Source organism: Mchenga conophoros, linkage group LG9 (genome assembly GCF_057382185.1).
Source record: "Mchenga conophoros isolate Kocher_MC1m ecotype Shallow Benthic linkage group LG9, M_conophoros_male_GT1.1, whole genome shotgun sequence".
In the NCBI taxonomy this organism is placed as follows: Eukaryota; Metazoa; Chordata; class Actinopteri; order Cichliformes; family Cichlidae; genus Mchenga; species Mchenga conophoros.
The window spans coordinates 18,775,799-18,789,753 of NC_140534.1; the positions used below are offsets into that span (position 1 = coordinate 18,775,799).

General features: G+C 38.7%; 1 protein-coding gene across 1 annotated transcript; it reads left to right on the top strand.

Annotated features, from left to right (window-relative positions):
- Positions 1-1,054: 1,054 nt before the first annotated feature.
- LOC146567142 (patched domain-containing protein 3-like) lies at positions 1,055-8,374 on the top strand. Its single transcript, XM_085285941.1, has 4 exons — positions 1,055-1,774; positions 3,870-3,991; positions 6,148-6,293; positions 6,522-8,374. The coding sequence occupies exons 1-4, from the start codon at positions 1,055-1,057 to the stop codon at positions 8,090-8,092; spliced, it is 2,559 nt and encodes an 852-aa protein (XP_085142067.1). The 3' UTR covers positions 8,093-8,374.
- Positions 8,375-13,955: the final 5,581 nt, after the last annotated feature.

A 13,955-nucleotide genomic window follows, 5' to 3' on the forward strand; every position in this document is an offset into this window, starting at 1 on the left:
GGTCAGTGGGTACAAATGGTCATAACAGGAGATTTAGGTTGCATCATAGCAGCAGCAATGGAAGGTTCAAGTAGTTCACAGGGAGTTGACTTTAATTAATCAATCAGTGAAATCAATCAAGGCTTTATTCACCTCTTCCCATCGTTTCAATCCCAGCGGGCAGCCTTGTGGGGGTTTGAACAGCCGGTTTCGCTTTCTTAATTCTTCGATAAGTCAGGGCCAAGCCAGCTCTGATTCGCCAGAACCCTGTTACCATGGTTCCGAATAGGTAGATATCTTCAGCACTCAGGCTCACCCAAGGCCAAACTTCTCGTTGAGAAAGGGGTGTCAATTGCATTTAGGGACCAGTTGATCAAATCCATAATTCCTCTTTTAGGTTTTAGAGAACGGACTGTGAGAGAATGTTCCAGGGATAAGTAATACAAAAAACACGAGACTAGACAAGGACATAAGAGGCTAAGCAGGGAAGCTAAGGGAGAGGAGGAGAGGAGCTACATGCTACAGCTTGGTGACAGAAATGCTTTGACCACTCATTTTAAATTTCAAAATGTCAAAAGAGTCTTCACAGAAAGGGATACTTTGATATGACTAACTAATTTAAGAAGTAATCAAATTTTTTTATGAGCTTGTTTGTCTTCAGCATTGAGTCTTCTTAAGTAATTTTAGTGACATGACACAACTACAAAGTAATTTAGTTATAAAGTCACATAGTTATAACACAGTTTTACAGGTATAGTTGCAACATAATGTCATAAAATCGGATTTTTCACCGCCCTGGTTATTTTCATTAAGTCAGAGCAAGGTCAGCATTTGGTAATCCTTGTCTAGGTTCACTAATTAGCTTGTTTCCTTTTATCATTCTAAAGGCTTGCCTTATCGTTTTACTGTCACAGAATAAAAACTGAACACTGAATAATTTGCATGTCATCTTGTTTTTCCTGGAATAAGGGTAGCTCTTCCCAGAAGCAATAAATATTAGGATTAAGCTTATCTTGACACCCTTTATAAGTGTGCAGTCACAACAGATCCGTGTCACTGCCCTGCAACACTAAGGATGGATTCTAGACGCACTGACTGCCTGACAAAGCCTCTGTCACGGCTTTTTGAAAATCTTGGATCAAAAGTAGGATCCTATCCATTATATTTTTTCATTGTTCCTGTGTTACTCTCAGCAGCACTCAGCGGGGGTTTCATTTTTCTCGAGGGAAGACAGGACAATAGTCTTGAGCGCCAGTTTACGCCAACTAAAGGACCCTCAAAGGCAACCAGAGCCTTTGTGAAAGAAAACTTTCCCTACAATTACTCCATGTTTTCTGAAGACAGGCAGTATGACAAGGGCAGCTTTGCATCCCTCATTGCTATGGCTAGGAACAGCCGTAATCTACTGGACACACTTGTTTTAGAGGACATCATCTCACTTAACAATAAGATCCTTGATATCACTGTGGACAATGGAAGACTGGGCTTCAATGAACTGTGTGCCAGAGCCAACGGAGAGTGTGTTTCAAACATCATCCTTGAAATCCTCAGCTACAGTCTAACCAATCAGACCAGCATCACCTATCCAGTCCACATGCACAAAGCTACTCCACTCTTTCTAGGTGCAGTGCTGGGTGGTGTTATTACAGATGATAGCGACTCAGTCAGAAATGCTGAAGCTGTCAAACTTTTCTACTACTTAGATGATCGGGAAAGCACAGCTGAAGCCTCAAAATTATGGCTGAGAGAATTTAAAAAGCTCCTATCAGACAACACAGACAGCGAACACATTTATGTGAGTATCACATCATTACTCATGTTTTTATTATTCATTTTCTTTTTAAACTTTAAAGTTGAAGCAAGTAACATAACCTCTCTGAATGCTTAAACGCAAACAGAGATTCTTGGGTGTATTTATTCGATGTGCATTTACGATGAACTATTTTTCACATGACTGATGAAATGCTTTGCAAAAGCCACAAATACTTTTAACAATGCCATCAAATGATGCTTTTTGTGTTTGGTAATGAGTATTATTATTTTTTTAATAAATCTTTCATAAATTTTGAAAAATAAAAAAGTTTTGTGCAGACTTGTGCTTCTAGCCCAAACTCTTCCAGTCACATGGTTGCAAAAATTGGGGCAAAAACAATGACCTCAATCACAAAACTAAAGCAACATAAAATGATCACAGAAAGATACATTTGACCACAGACCGACTACAGAAAGATTTTCTTCATTGGAATGTGCCACCAAAAGCTTTTTGACAAAAAAGAAGCATTGGAAGCATTGTGCGGTTTAATGTTCTACTTGAGTTAAAGACAATTTGGATGAAGGTCAAGTACGTGCCATCAGCAGTGGAAAACTACCAGCCACACTGAGTGGTTGTTTCTTTTTTTATTGTCCTTTTTTATGTTGTTTGTTCTCTTTACCAACAGCATGGAAAAACTCCATAAAAATACCAAAGTCATGCAAAAACACCCCCACAAAATGTCACGTTACAGTGTTTTTAATTCATAATGCCATTATCAGTGATGGTTTAACAGCTTATTGTAATGTAATTCTAGTTTTAAGCCTCATTTTATTTAGTTAAACAAAATATGATTTAGGAATAACTACTTTACTTTTATGTTGTTTGACACTGACATTCTCTCACTTTATGCACAAACTAGTTCATGTCTTCCCCCTGTATTTTTTTGGAAAATAACTTTTTAAATCTTCAGTGGGCCAAGTGGAGTCCTCTCTTAGAGGAAGCTCTTTTCTGCCGCTTGTATCTGCGATCTCGTTCTTTCGGGCACTACCCACAGCTCGTGACAATAGGTGAGGGTAGGGACGTAGATTGATTGGTAAATTGAGAGCATTGCTTTTACTTTGGGTTCTCTTTCTTCACCACGACGGACCGGTACAGCGTCACTGCAGCCGGAGCACCAATCCATCTGTCAATCTCCCGCTTCCTTCTCCTGTCACTCATGAACAAGACCCTGAGATATTTAAACTCCTCCACTTGGGGCAGGATCTCATCCTTGACCCGGAGTGGGCACGCCACCTGAGGACTATCGCCTCAGATTTGGAGGTGTTTATTGTCATTCCCACCGTTTCACACTTGGCCACGAACCATTCCAGTGTGATCTGAAGGCCATCACCCGATAAAGCCAACAGAACCACATCATCTGCGAAAAGCAGAGATGAGATTCTCAGACCACCCAAGTGAAAGCCTCCCACCACTTGGATAGGCCTAGAAATTCTGTCCATAAAATTTACTAACAGAATCAGTGACAAAGGGAGCCCTGGCAGAGTCCATCATGCACTGGAAACGAGTCTGACTTATTGTCGGCTATGCGGACCAAGCTCTTGATCTCAAGATGAAAGGAAACTACAAAAATGGAATAATCACAAACTGAGCCATTAAGAAAGTATTCCTGAATAATAGAGTCATTTATAACCTGAAAATGGTTGTAATGTGAACTATGCACACATTTCTTTTAGTTGGCAGATGTGTTCCAACATTAAACATGCTCATTACAAGGTCTGAAGATTTCCTTGTTGAACTAACATTGTATGATTTGAAGAACAAAAAACATTTCTGCAGGGTTTCTTGTAAAAGTACTGTACTGCTATCACATAGTGCATTATATTCATGAGAAGATAGACTGTTTGGATTGAATTTCCTAGTTTTTGGAAGTAAACTGTAGAAAAGTCTAAGTGGAGGAACAGGCAAGCATTACAGGCCAGAGGAAAAATCTAAATATTTGACTTTTGTGGGTGAACTGCCCTTTTAAATCCAAACTGTTGAGTAACACTGATGTAACAGCTGCCAGGACTTCCATGTGCAATCATTTTTTGTGACTTAAACGCTCAAGCTGACTTCCTTCTGCTGTGCTCTTTTGTAGGTGTCTTACTACACCTCGAAATCCAAGCAGGATGAGATTGACAGCCACACCACAGATGGCTTCCCCCTATTCCTCATCGCTTATGCCTGTGCTGTCACCGTCTCTGTGATATCCTGCCTGAGGTAAGAAGTGATCAGCAACCGTCACGCAGTAAGTGGCAAAATCCAGGATGCAGAGCGCTTGTCTGACCCAGGTCAGGTTACATGTAGTGCAGTACAATTAACTTTTTTTTTTTGTTTTGAGCTATTTTCATGTAGATTAAGAAGTTTGAATTCATAGTTACAGTTCTAGTAAAAAGAAATAGACCTTCTTTAAATTCTAAGGACAATAAAACTAATCTGGTACTTAACAGTTATGGAAATACAGCCTGAGGTGAAGAATAACCAGGATCTATATCAATGTATAACAGTGTCTTTATTAATTTAACAAACAAAAAGCTGAAGTTGAATCTGAAGCAATGTGTGGAAACCTAACTACACCCCCATGATTCAGAAGCTTGTAAAACCACCTTTAGCCTTAATAATCTGAAGTAACGTGAGCAATTGTTTTACAGCGTTGCTTCAGCTCATTGAAATCTATGCACAGCTCTCTTAAAGTCCCACCATTTCAGTCAGGTTGAGGCCTGGATCTGGATGTCTCATGATCTAGTTTCAGTTTTAGCTGTTAGATGGCCTCACGTTTGACTCTAGAATAACTCCTCCTATAGAGGAGTTAATGACTGATTCAATTACTACAAGGTGCCCAGCTCCTGTTGCTGTAAAACATGTGCAAATTATCACCCCTCCTATTAAACACTGATAAGACTCACATGCTTAGTTGTTGAAAATCAAGCTACAGCCAGAAGCTTAGTCAAAGAGAGAAGCTGCTGGCCTAGTTTTGTCTTGAGGTAAAGAGCAATAATGTCTCACTTAAATCTTTTGTACTTGGAAAAGTTTTTATTGCACTTTGATTTATAATCCAACTGAAGAAACACAATCTCAATTACCGAGCTTTAGAGCTTCAGAGTTACACATCGGAGGCATTTTTTTTTTACCTTTATCAGAGCCAAACATTGTTTCCATTTTTCATATTTAAAGCAGCTGATGCCTCTATCTTCAAACTGTTTGAAGACATAAGAACGTATGGTGAACAGTGCTTTTAAAAACAGTTCATGTCACATGAAATGTCCTCTATTTTCTGAGACTGACACCCTCCCCACTTTTAAGATTAGGTTATAATTTATCTTTTTGACAACACGTACAGTATAGGCAGGACTTGATCAGGTGTCCCTGAATCCTCCTTTAGTCACACTGCTAGTTCTAGGCTCCCATGATGCATCCAAATATTTAATCTTTACTCAATCACTCTGTGTTTATACACAACAGTGCATTTAATCATTGGTAATATTACTCTGACTCGCTTCCGCAGTTCTTCCCCATCTGGTAACAGCAGATGGCCTCCCCTCCCTCAACCTGGTTCTGTCAGAGGTTTCTTCCTGTTAAAAGCGAGTTTTTTCTTCCCACTGTCACCAAGTGGCTTCTCAAAGGGATTTTCTCTGTATTATTGTAGAGTCTTTAAAAGTTTCTTGACTTATTATCACTAACAACTTCAATTAATCAACAACACGCTGTGCACTTAATCAGTAAAATTCTTACTTACTTTTCAATTTACATAAAAATATTATTAGAACATGGTCTTACATGTTAGGTTAACATACAACTGCCCATGTTTACCAAATGATTACTTTCTGAAGATACAATTTAAAAAACATTTATGAAATCTTCCATATTTTTCTTAAAAAAAACTACATTTCTATATTTAGCTTAAATGTAGATTTTTTATAATCTTATTCCACAGATTTTTAAGGCGGCACGTATCTTTTTTTCCTGGATATTTAACCAGGTAATAATTAACAACAGGGAATATAACATATAACTTGAGTAACAGGGAAAGATAATAATTAACAATCAGGTCAGTATATTTACCTTCTGTTTCTCTTTTTATGACGGGACATTTTCAGAGCGTGTGATAGCTATTGTTTATCAGGTTTATGGCTCAGATTGTGTCAGGTGTTGCCACCTCTGTATTAACTATGAACAACAGGCTTTTTTTTACAAGCTTCACTTTACAAATTGTAAGAACATCCACAATAAAAGGTCATATTTAGGAAGTTGTTTTGTTATAAAACATCCAACAATGATCCTTTACAGGCTGCCCAGAAAAACTGGACCTTGCCCTCAGTTCACTGTTATCTTTATCATCTGTATGGATTTAAATACAATTTATTCCTCCTTGGCAGGCTGGACAATGTGAGGAACAAGGTGTGGGTGGCTGTCTTCGGTATCCTCTCCGCTGTGCTGGCAGTTCTGTCTGGCTTTGGCCTGCTGCTTTACATCGGAGTGCCGTTTGTTATCACCGTCGCAAACGCCGTTTTCCTTTTACTTGGTGAGAAAAATTCACTCTTGGCTTCTTTCCTTCCACACTTTAGTTTTAGCTTTTAGCTGGAGGTGCAAAACCAGCCAAGTAATTAAAAGTGTAATAAAAGTAATAAAGGTGACAACATAAAAAAAGTTTCAGTGGTGTTTTATAAGGTGGTGACTTTATTCATTTATAAGCATGTGAGTCATGTGAGTACCGTAAAACTATCATGAACTGTTATCACTTTTTTTCCAGGAATTGGTCTGAACAACATGTTCATAATGGTGTCTGACTGGCGGCACACACATGTGAATGACCCGGTCCCAAAGAGGATGGCTCACACTTACAAAGAAGCCATCATGCCCATCACCATCACCGCTGTGACCGATGTTCTCAAGTTCTTCATAGGTGTCAAGTCTTACTTCCCATCCATGCAGGCCTTCTGCTTGTACACCAGCACCTCAATCATATTCTGTTACATCTACACCATCACCTTCTTTGGAGCCTTCTTGGCTTTAAATGGGCGGCGGGAAGGCAGCAACAGGCACTGGCTGACCTGCAAGCGAATCCCATCAGACAGACCTAAAAATCGCTCTGAGCTATACAGCATCTGCTGCGTGGGAGGTGACTTTGATAAGAGCACTGGAGCAGAGAAGATGCAACCAGTCAGCTATTTCTTTAAGGATTACTACGGCCCATTTTTGATCAAACCCTGGGTCAAGGGAATGGTGATCTTCTTCTTTGTGGCATATTTAGCTGTAAGCATTTATGGATGCCTCCATGTACAGCAGGGGTTTGAGCTTCACGACCTGGCAGCTGATGACTCCCTTGTTAACACATTCAACAGGAAGGATCGGCATTATTTCTATGATTATGGCCCATCTGTGATGGTTATTATCAGTGAGCCTTTTCCATACTGGGATGAAACCAAGCGGCACGAACTCCAGGCATGCGTGGAGGACTTTAAAGGGCTCCGCATTGTAGATAAAGGCATTTTTTCATCCTGGCTGGACTCTTATTTGTTGTATGGGCAGGCAAATAATTTAACCCTTAATGATAAAGATGCCTTCCTCAAAAATCTCCCTCATTTTTTTGAATTATTCCCTTTCTACCAGCAAGATGTGAACATCACCGGAGATGTCATCCACGCCTCCCGAGTTTTCGTACAGATGGTTGATATTGACAGTGGCAGCATGGAACTTTATGCACTTAAAGCACTTCGGTCCACCTCAGCTGATTGCAGAGCAGCTTCTTTATTAGTCTATAACCAGAAATTCATCTTCTTTGACCAGTATGATGTTGTAGTGAGCAGCACGATCAAAAATGTTGGTGTGATCGCAGCTGTGATGTTCATCGTCTCTCTCCTGCTCATTCCTAAGCCTATCTGCTCATTTCTGGTGACTTGTTCGATTGGTTCAGTGACTGTAGGCGTGACCGGCTTCATGGCGCTCTGGGACATCAGCCTGGATTCCATATCCATGATCATTTTCACCGTCTGCATTGGCTTCACTGTCGATTTCTCCGCTCACGTGTCTTACGCCTTCGTCTCCAGCAAAAAGACGGATCCTAACGCAAAGGCTGTGGATGCTCTCACACATCTGGGGTTCCCCGTCCTCCAAGGTGGCTTGTCCACCATTTTCGGGGTGTCAGTGTTGTCTGTATCAAAGTTTAACACCTTTAGAACATTTTTTAAGATTTTTTTTCTTGTCATGTTTATCGGGATGGTTCACGGCCTTGTTTTCATCCCAGTAATCCTGACAATATTCACACGCAGGTCAGAAAAGGAAGAGAGCAAAGAGAACACTGTGAAAGTCACCAAACTATAACCAAAAGTGGCTACAGTAAGGACTTTTAGTCAGATTCAATTTTAGATGAAATTAGAACAGCTGCTTTGAAAGTAAGTGATTTCAGTATAAGTTAGATTTATTTAAATAACAACCTTACAAGTGAAAATAATTTAGACTTTATGATGTAAGATATTCATTTATGAATGTGTTGTATTGTCTAAATTAGAACTCCAAAATCTGAGACAGTGCCCCTCCCAGTTTATTTATTCTTGTTTTAGACACATTGCCAGTGGCTAAAACAACCTTGTTTGATCTTGTTTGAGATGCTCCACTGATTTATTGACAAATGTAAACAATAAAATCAAGTATGAACACTTAAACTAAAGTCTTATTGACACTGGATCTCAGCTACAGTGAATATTTTTCAGTGCATTATATGTTTTGTCTGCATTGCATTGTGGGATCCTTATGCTGTTACAGTGTCCCATGCATGCACATTCCAGGAAACAGTATGCATCTCACTACTGTTGGGTGCATGATAAATGGTGAACAGACTGGTTCTAATATAATGCTTTTCTTCGCACTTTTATGTCTACTTGAGCGCTTAAAGCGCTTAATACAACATACCGCATTCATCCATTCACACACCCATTCACGCAAGCATGTTATTCTGTGTCCAAGTGCCTTCTGTCTAACATTCACACACATTCACACTCCTGTGTATGCACTGGGTACAGCTCGAGGTTCAGTATCTGGGGCAGCAGCGACTGAACCACCAACCTTCCAATTAGTACACAAACTGCTCTACCTGAGCCAGAGCCACCCCCCTGCATAATAAGGTCTTGAACTATTAAAACAAAATCTCACAATGTGCACCGTAAAAAAAAAAGAAAAAAAATTTAACAAAAAAATCCTTAAAAAATATTCTGGGAGCTAGAAATGAAAATGTGATCTTCAAGTTGACGCAATATAGACTCAAAATCTTCAAAATACTGAAATAGTTCAGCTGATGCCATTTTGTAAAGGCAGAAAATTCAGAAAAACCTCAACTCTAAACATGAGGTTCATTCATTCTATATACTCAAGTGTTTCATTCTATATTTTCAAATTTCATTATATATATATATATATATAAAATCTTTCAGGGTTTTCACGTAAATATAAGTGTAATTTCTGAACATCCCTAAAACGCATATGGTGCAAACTCACCTTTTCACTAGCCCTTGACACCAACAAGTCATAATGAATCTGCCGAGAGAAAGAATAACAAATGTGAGAACAGGGGACACTTAAATAGGTAAATAGATAAATCTGTCTAAATCCAAAGAGGCATACTGCTTAATGCTAATTATTTTGTACAGGTGGCTGAAAAGCTAAAACGGCTAACATCACCTCAGCCATTAGCATTGCTAGCAAGTCCGCTCTCCTCTTAATATCATGAGAGGGAAGAGTTGGTTCAATAGTTTCTATTGTTATTACTTTACTAAACTTTTACCAATTTTGGTAATATGAAATACATCAACTGTGAAATTAGCGTAATGATAGCTTTTGACACAATACTTGCAGATTTTATACACTCATAAAAAAACATTGATACAATTTTTCCACCAGTTTTGTGGTGATAACCTCTATAATTTCACAACATGTCTGTTAATGAATAAACAAACCAATGTTAAATTACAGTAAAATTCCTTTTTCCTCTGTCATTCTTTGTGTTATTTTACACTAATTTCATCACATTTTTGATATGTTTGTACAGCATAAAGCTAGTTTTCAGTAGTTATATCTTTTAAATAAAGAAAGCATCTTAGCATATTATGTTTATATTTTTTCTGTGTAAAAGTAAATAAAATGTTTCTGTTATTTTACGTTAGAAACGTCAATATAGAGACTATTTTATTTTTGTAATTTTACTAATTGATAAACCAAACTAGTTTTATGTTTTTTTTAAAATACGTTTGCTGCATTTAGTGAGAAGATGTAATTTAAAAAAAATCTTGAGACAAAAACTTTGCAGTGTTTATGGTTTGTTTAAAATTGAGGAAGGCAAAAGTAACCCACAAAGACACTTATTTGGGATGTAAAGGAATAGAAGAGTTGCACGATGGATCAAATGCAGCCAGCAAATCAAACTGTATTATGATATCATGTCAGTATGGACCAAAGTCTCCAAGGAATGTTTCCAGCACCTTGAATATATGCCATGACGAATTAAGGCAGGCGAGCGTGTGATGTTGTCTAAAACCTACCAGTTAAGGAAATCCTGATAGTTATCTTAATGCCATTATTTGCATTAAGATAATCAGAGAGATAAGATGACTTTTATCTGGATAAATCGCTGCAAAAGTTAAATGAATGTTTATGAATTACTAACGTGAATGTCTATTTTTCTACTCTTTTTATCGCTGCCTGGTTAGACAATAAAGAGTGGCATTTATATTGTGCTTTTTCCCTCTTATTAACCACTCAAAGGGCTTTATACTACAAGCCCCTTTCACCCACTCATTCATACAGGCCTTTATTTATCACACTCACACATCGATAGATACATCACGGACAATCTGGGGTTTAGTTTCTTGCTTCAGGAAACTTCACCATGCAGACTGGAGGAGCTGATTAGTGGATGACTCTAACTCCTGAGCCACCGCTGCCAGTATGTGGCTTTGAATAGTGCCCTGAATTACCATTAAATAGATTTCAGAAGCAATCGGGACTCAAAAAAAATTGCAAAGCTGCCACAATTGCCCCCCCCCCACCCTTTACTTCATTTACATGCCATTCAAATGTCACATTATTCCAAACCGTCCATAATTAAGCTGCACTACAATTTCTCAGTTTCAGGAAGTGGTGTTGGTGGCATATTCATCATAATGGCCTCCAACTGGCAGCGCATTAAAAGCAAGAACCCATACAGATGGCTCACACCTCAAAAGGAAGCGTTATGTCCACCAAAGCTACCACCACCATCCTTGTGATCATGACTGATGTTTAGAATTTTTCTATTGTTTCAGTTGCATTCATTTGTAGCATTTTGCACAGAACTATAAACCGCTGGAGACCAAACAGAAAGGAAATAACTTAATTATAGATATGCTTCATGCTTGTTGCTGCAGATAGGTTAACATTTAGTGTGCATATAAACTTTAAATATTAGAATGTAAATTGTGAGTATTCTTATTTGAAGACTTTCCAAAGAATAAAACAACACACTGAATTGGGACAGATAAACTGAATAAAGAGGTTCTTACTGCTTTTTCCACTCTAGGGTAAAGAGTGAATGCTAATCAGATTGCTTAGGAGCAAGTGTTTTGTGTACAGCGGTGCTGCAACGGTAGCTGCCGGTGTCTTGTTGTCGGCTCTTTACTTGCAGATATGGAGAGTTTAACAAAGGAAGAGAAGTAAGGAGCCTTGGATTCAGCTTTACTCTAAGTAGAACTTAACCCCCCCTCCCCAAAAAAGAAAAGTCTTCTGGTTTTAACTTTCTGCATCTTTCATGGCTGCTGCACAGCTCTGTCACCCTCCGTCATGCCTGTCTTCCCTCGCCCTGCTTCCTAGGCGAGATGCCTCTGGACTGCACAGCATGACATGAGATGGCCCTACACCCAGGATGAAGGCAGAGCTGGAGAGAGTGTGGGTGTATGTGAGAGCATCAACTGATAAGAAGAGGGATTGGAGATAACATAAAAAAACTCATCATGTTCCTCTTTTTCCTGTGTAGTAAAATCCCACATCTGTTAGTGCACTTTTACATGTCTAACACTAGTTTTTATTAGAATTTATAGAAAAAAAACAATATGTTGCAAAAAAAGATAACTTATTCTCTCATAAAATACAGCACCTAATTATATATTTTGAGATGTAACTGGGGTGTTACATGCTAAAGCACTACTACTGTATGATGCTTATTTGCACTTGAACCTCTGGTGAAAATTTTGTACCATAATGTTAATCAAAGCTCTTAAAAAGTGGGTAAAATTAGAGGCAGGGGGACACATTAATTTATATATTACATATATTTGTTATTTATTCAAATGTGAACGGGTATTTGCATAGCACTTCTTTAATTTTAACCAAAGCTTCAAAGGTTTTCTGATCTGACATTTGATTTTACTGCATGCCAATGTGAATGATAGGTGTGTCTACATGCCTTATTAATGTGTGCATTCAGTGATGTCTTGAGTATGCATACCATGCAAGGCTTTGGACATGCATGTTAGGTTCGCAGGGAGACTGAAGATCTCATGAAAGTTCAACTCCAGAATCTTTTTGCTGTTACCTTCTGCACCACTGTGTCACAGAAATAAAGACAGAAATACTGCAGAAAATATTAAATGCTTTTCATTCAACTTACATAACCAAAATGTGTATTTTTTCTAATTTCTTTCTGTTTTTACATTTTTTTTGTTTGTTTTACATTTTAGGTCAGGAAAAGACTGAGAGGAACAGACTGAGGAACACACAAAGGAAATTGTCCAAATATAGAGTTTTTAGAGCTTGGGGACATTTTATTGCCCCCCAAAAGTTAAACACAGTTATCTTGTGGTCAGTTTTTGTACCTACAATTCAGTCGTATCTCCTAAACTCATCAAATGTAGGTAAACACAAAATTATTGCTTTAAAAGTGCGGTAAGGATAGATTCACTGTGTGTGTGTGTTTGTGTGTGTCTGTGCGTGCCTGTCTAAATATTAACAATGAGTGACACAGACTGGCTTTTTATGTAAATTAAACCCAAACATACCAGCTGTATTTTAGAGGAACCAGTTGGAATCTTAGAACAAAAGAGTGACAAAATGTTGGAAAAGTCAGAACTTTTCTACCTGCTCTTACTTCCCTGCACAACAGTGCAGTTTTGGACCAAAAGGCGTGATAAAGAGGGCATGGATTTTTTTTAGACCATAAACAAAGTTCAGAAACAAAGTAAATCCAAAAACTGAAGATCACACAGTTGGAAACCTAACAGCTGAGCATGACGGATGCATGTTGTGCCCCATACTGAAGGGAAGACAGGACTATTTATACACAGAGGGCTCCTTGGAAAGATTACTGCAGGCATATAAACAACAATGAAACCAATCAGAAAACACACAATCATATATTAGATGAAAACAACTCAAAAAAGAAAGTCTTAAGCCAACACAGGCATCATCACAAGGTTTAAGTGAGCAGCACGTTGTTGTTGTGGTTAAACTGAGATTGGAGGCTTGGCTTTAATTTCTATTGTAGAAAAACCTTTAGCCAAAACATGAGAACCTCTCATCCAAATGACTTCAGATTTGGTGGTGCACTTATTCATCTATCCAACAATACACCAGCATATTTTTAAATGTGAAGGTCAGGTGAATTGTTGTGGAAGCAGGTGAAAATCAGAGAAACGCAGATAAATTCTTAGTCAGAAGCATTTCAGCTTTCAGATTTGAAGATAGCAGAAATTTAGAAAGAAAAGATGAATCCAGTCTGCACCTTGCTCCAAAAGTTTACAATCATGAATCAAATCGTATTTAATAAAGCTTTCCCCTCACTGATGATAGAAAAAAAATCTTAGTCTCCGAAAATTGATCTAAAATTAAGTGCTTGATTGTGATAAATCGGCTGAGGGTGACTTTGTCTGTTTCAGCGTCGGACAGCTCCTTCAGTGCTTCATCGGTTTCAGCGCCGGACAGCTCCTTCACCGCTCCACCAAACACCGCTCCGAGATTGACAGAAGAAGCGGCCACACGCGGATCAATGGCGCTCCTGGAGCCCCTATGAGACGACGAAGACGACGGGCTTTGAAAGCGCACGGATCCTGATGTTGCTTCTTCGTGGCTTTTATAGGCCTGCTTAATGCTTGCTGTGGTCGGAAGAGGGCGGAGTGCGTTTGCCATCCAAGTGAGAAGCTCATCGACTCGGTGCCTCCTAAAA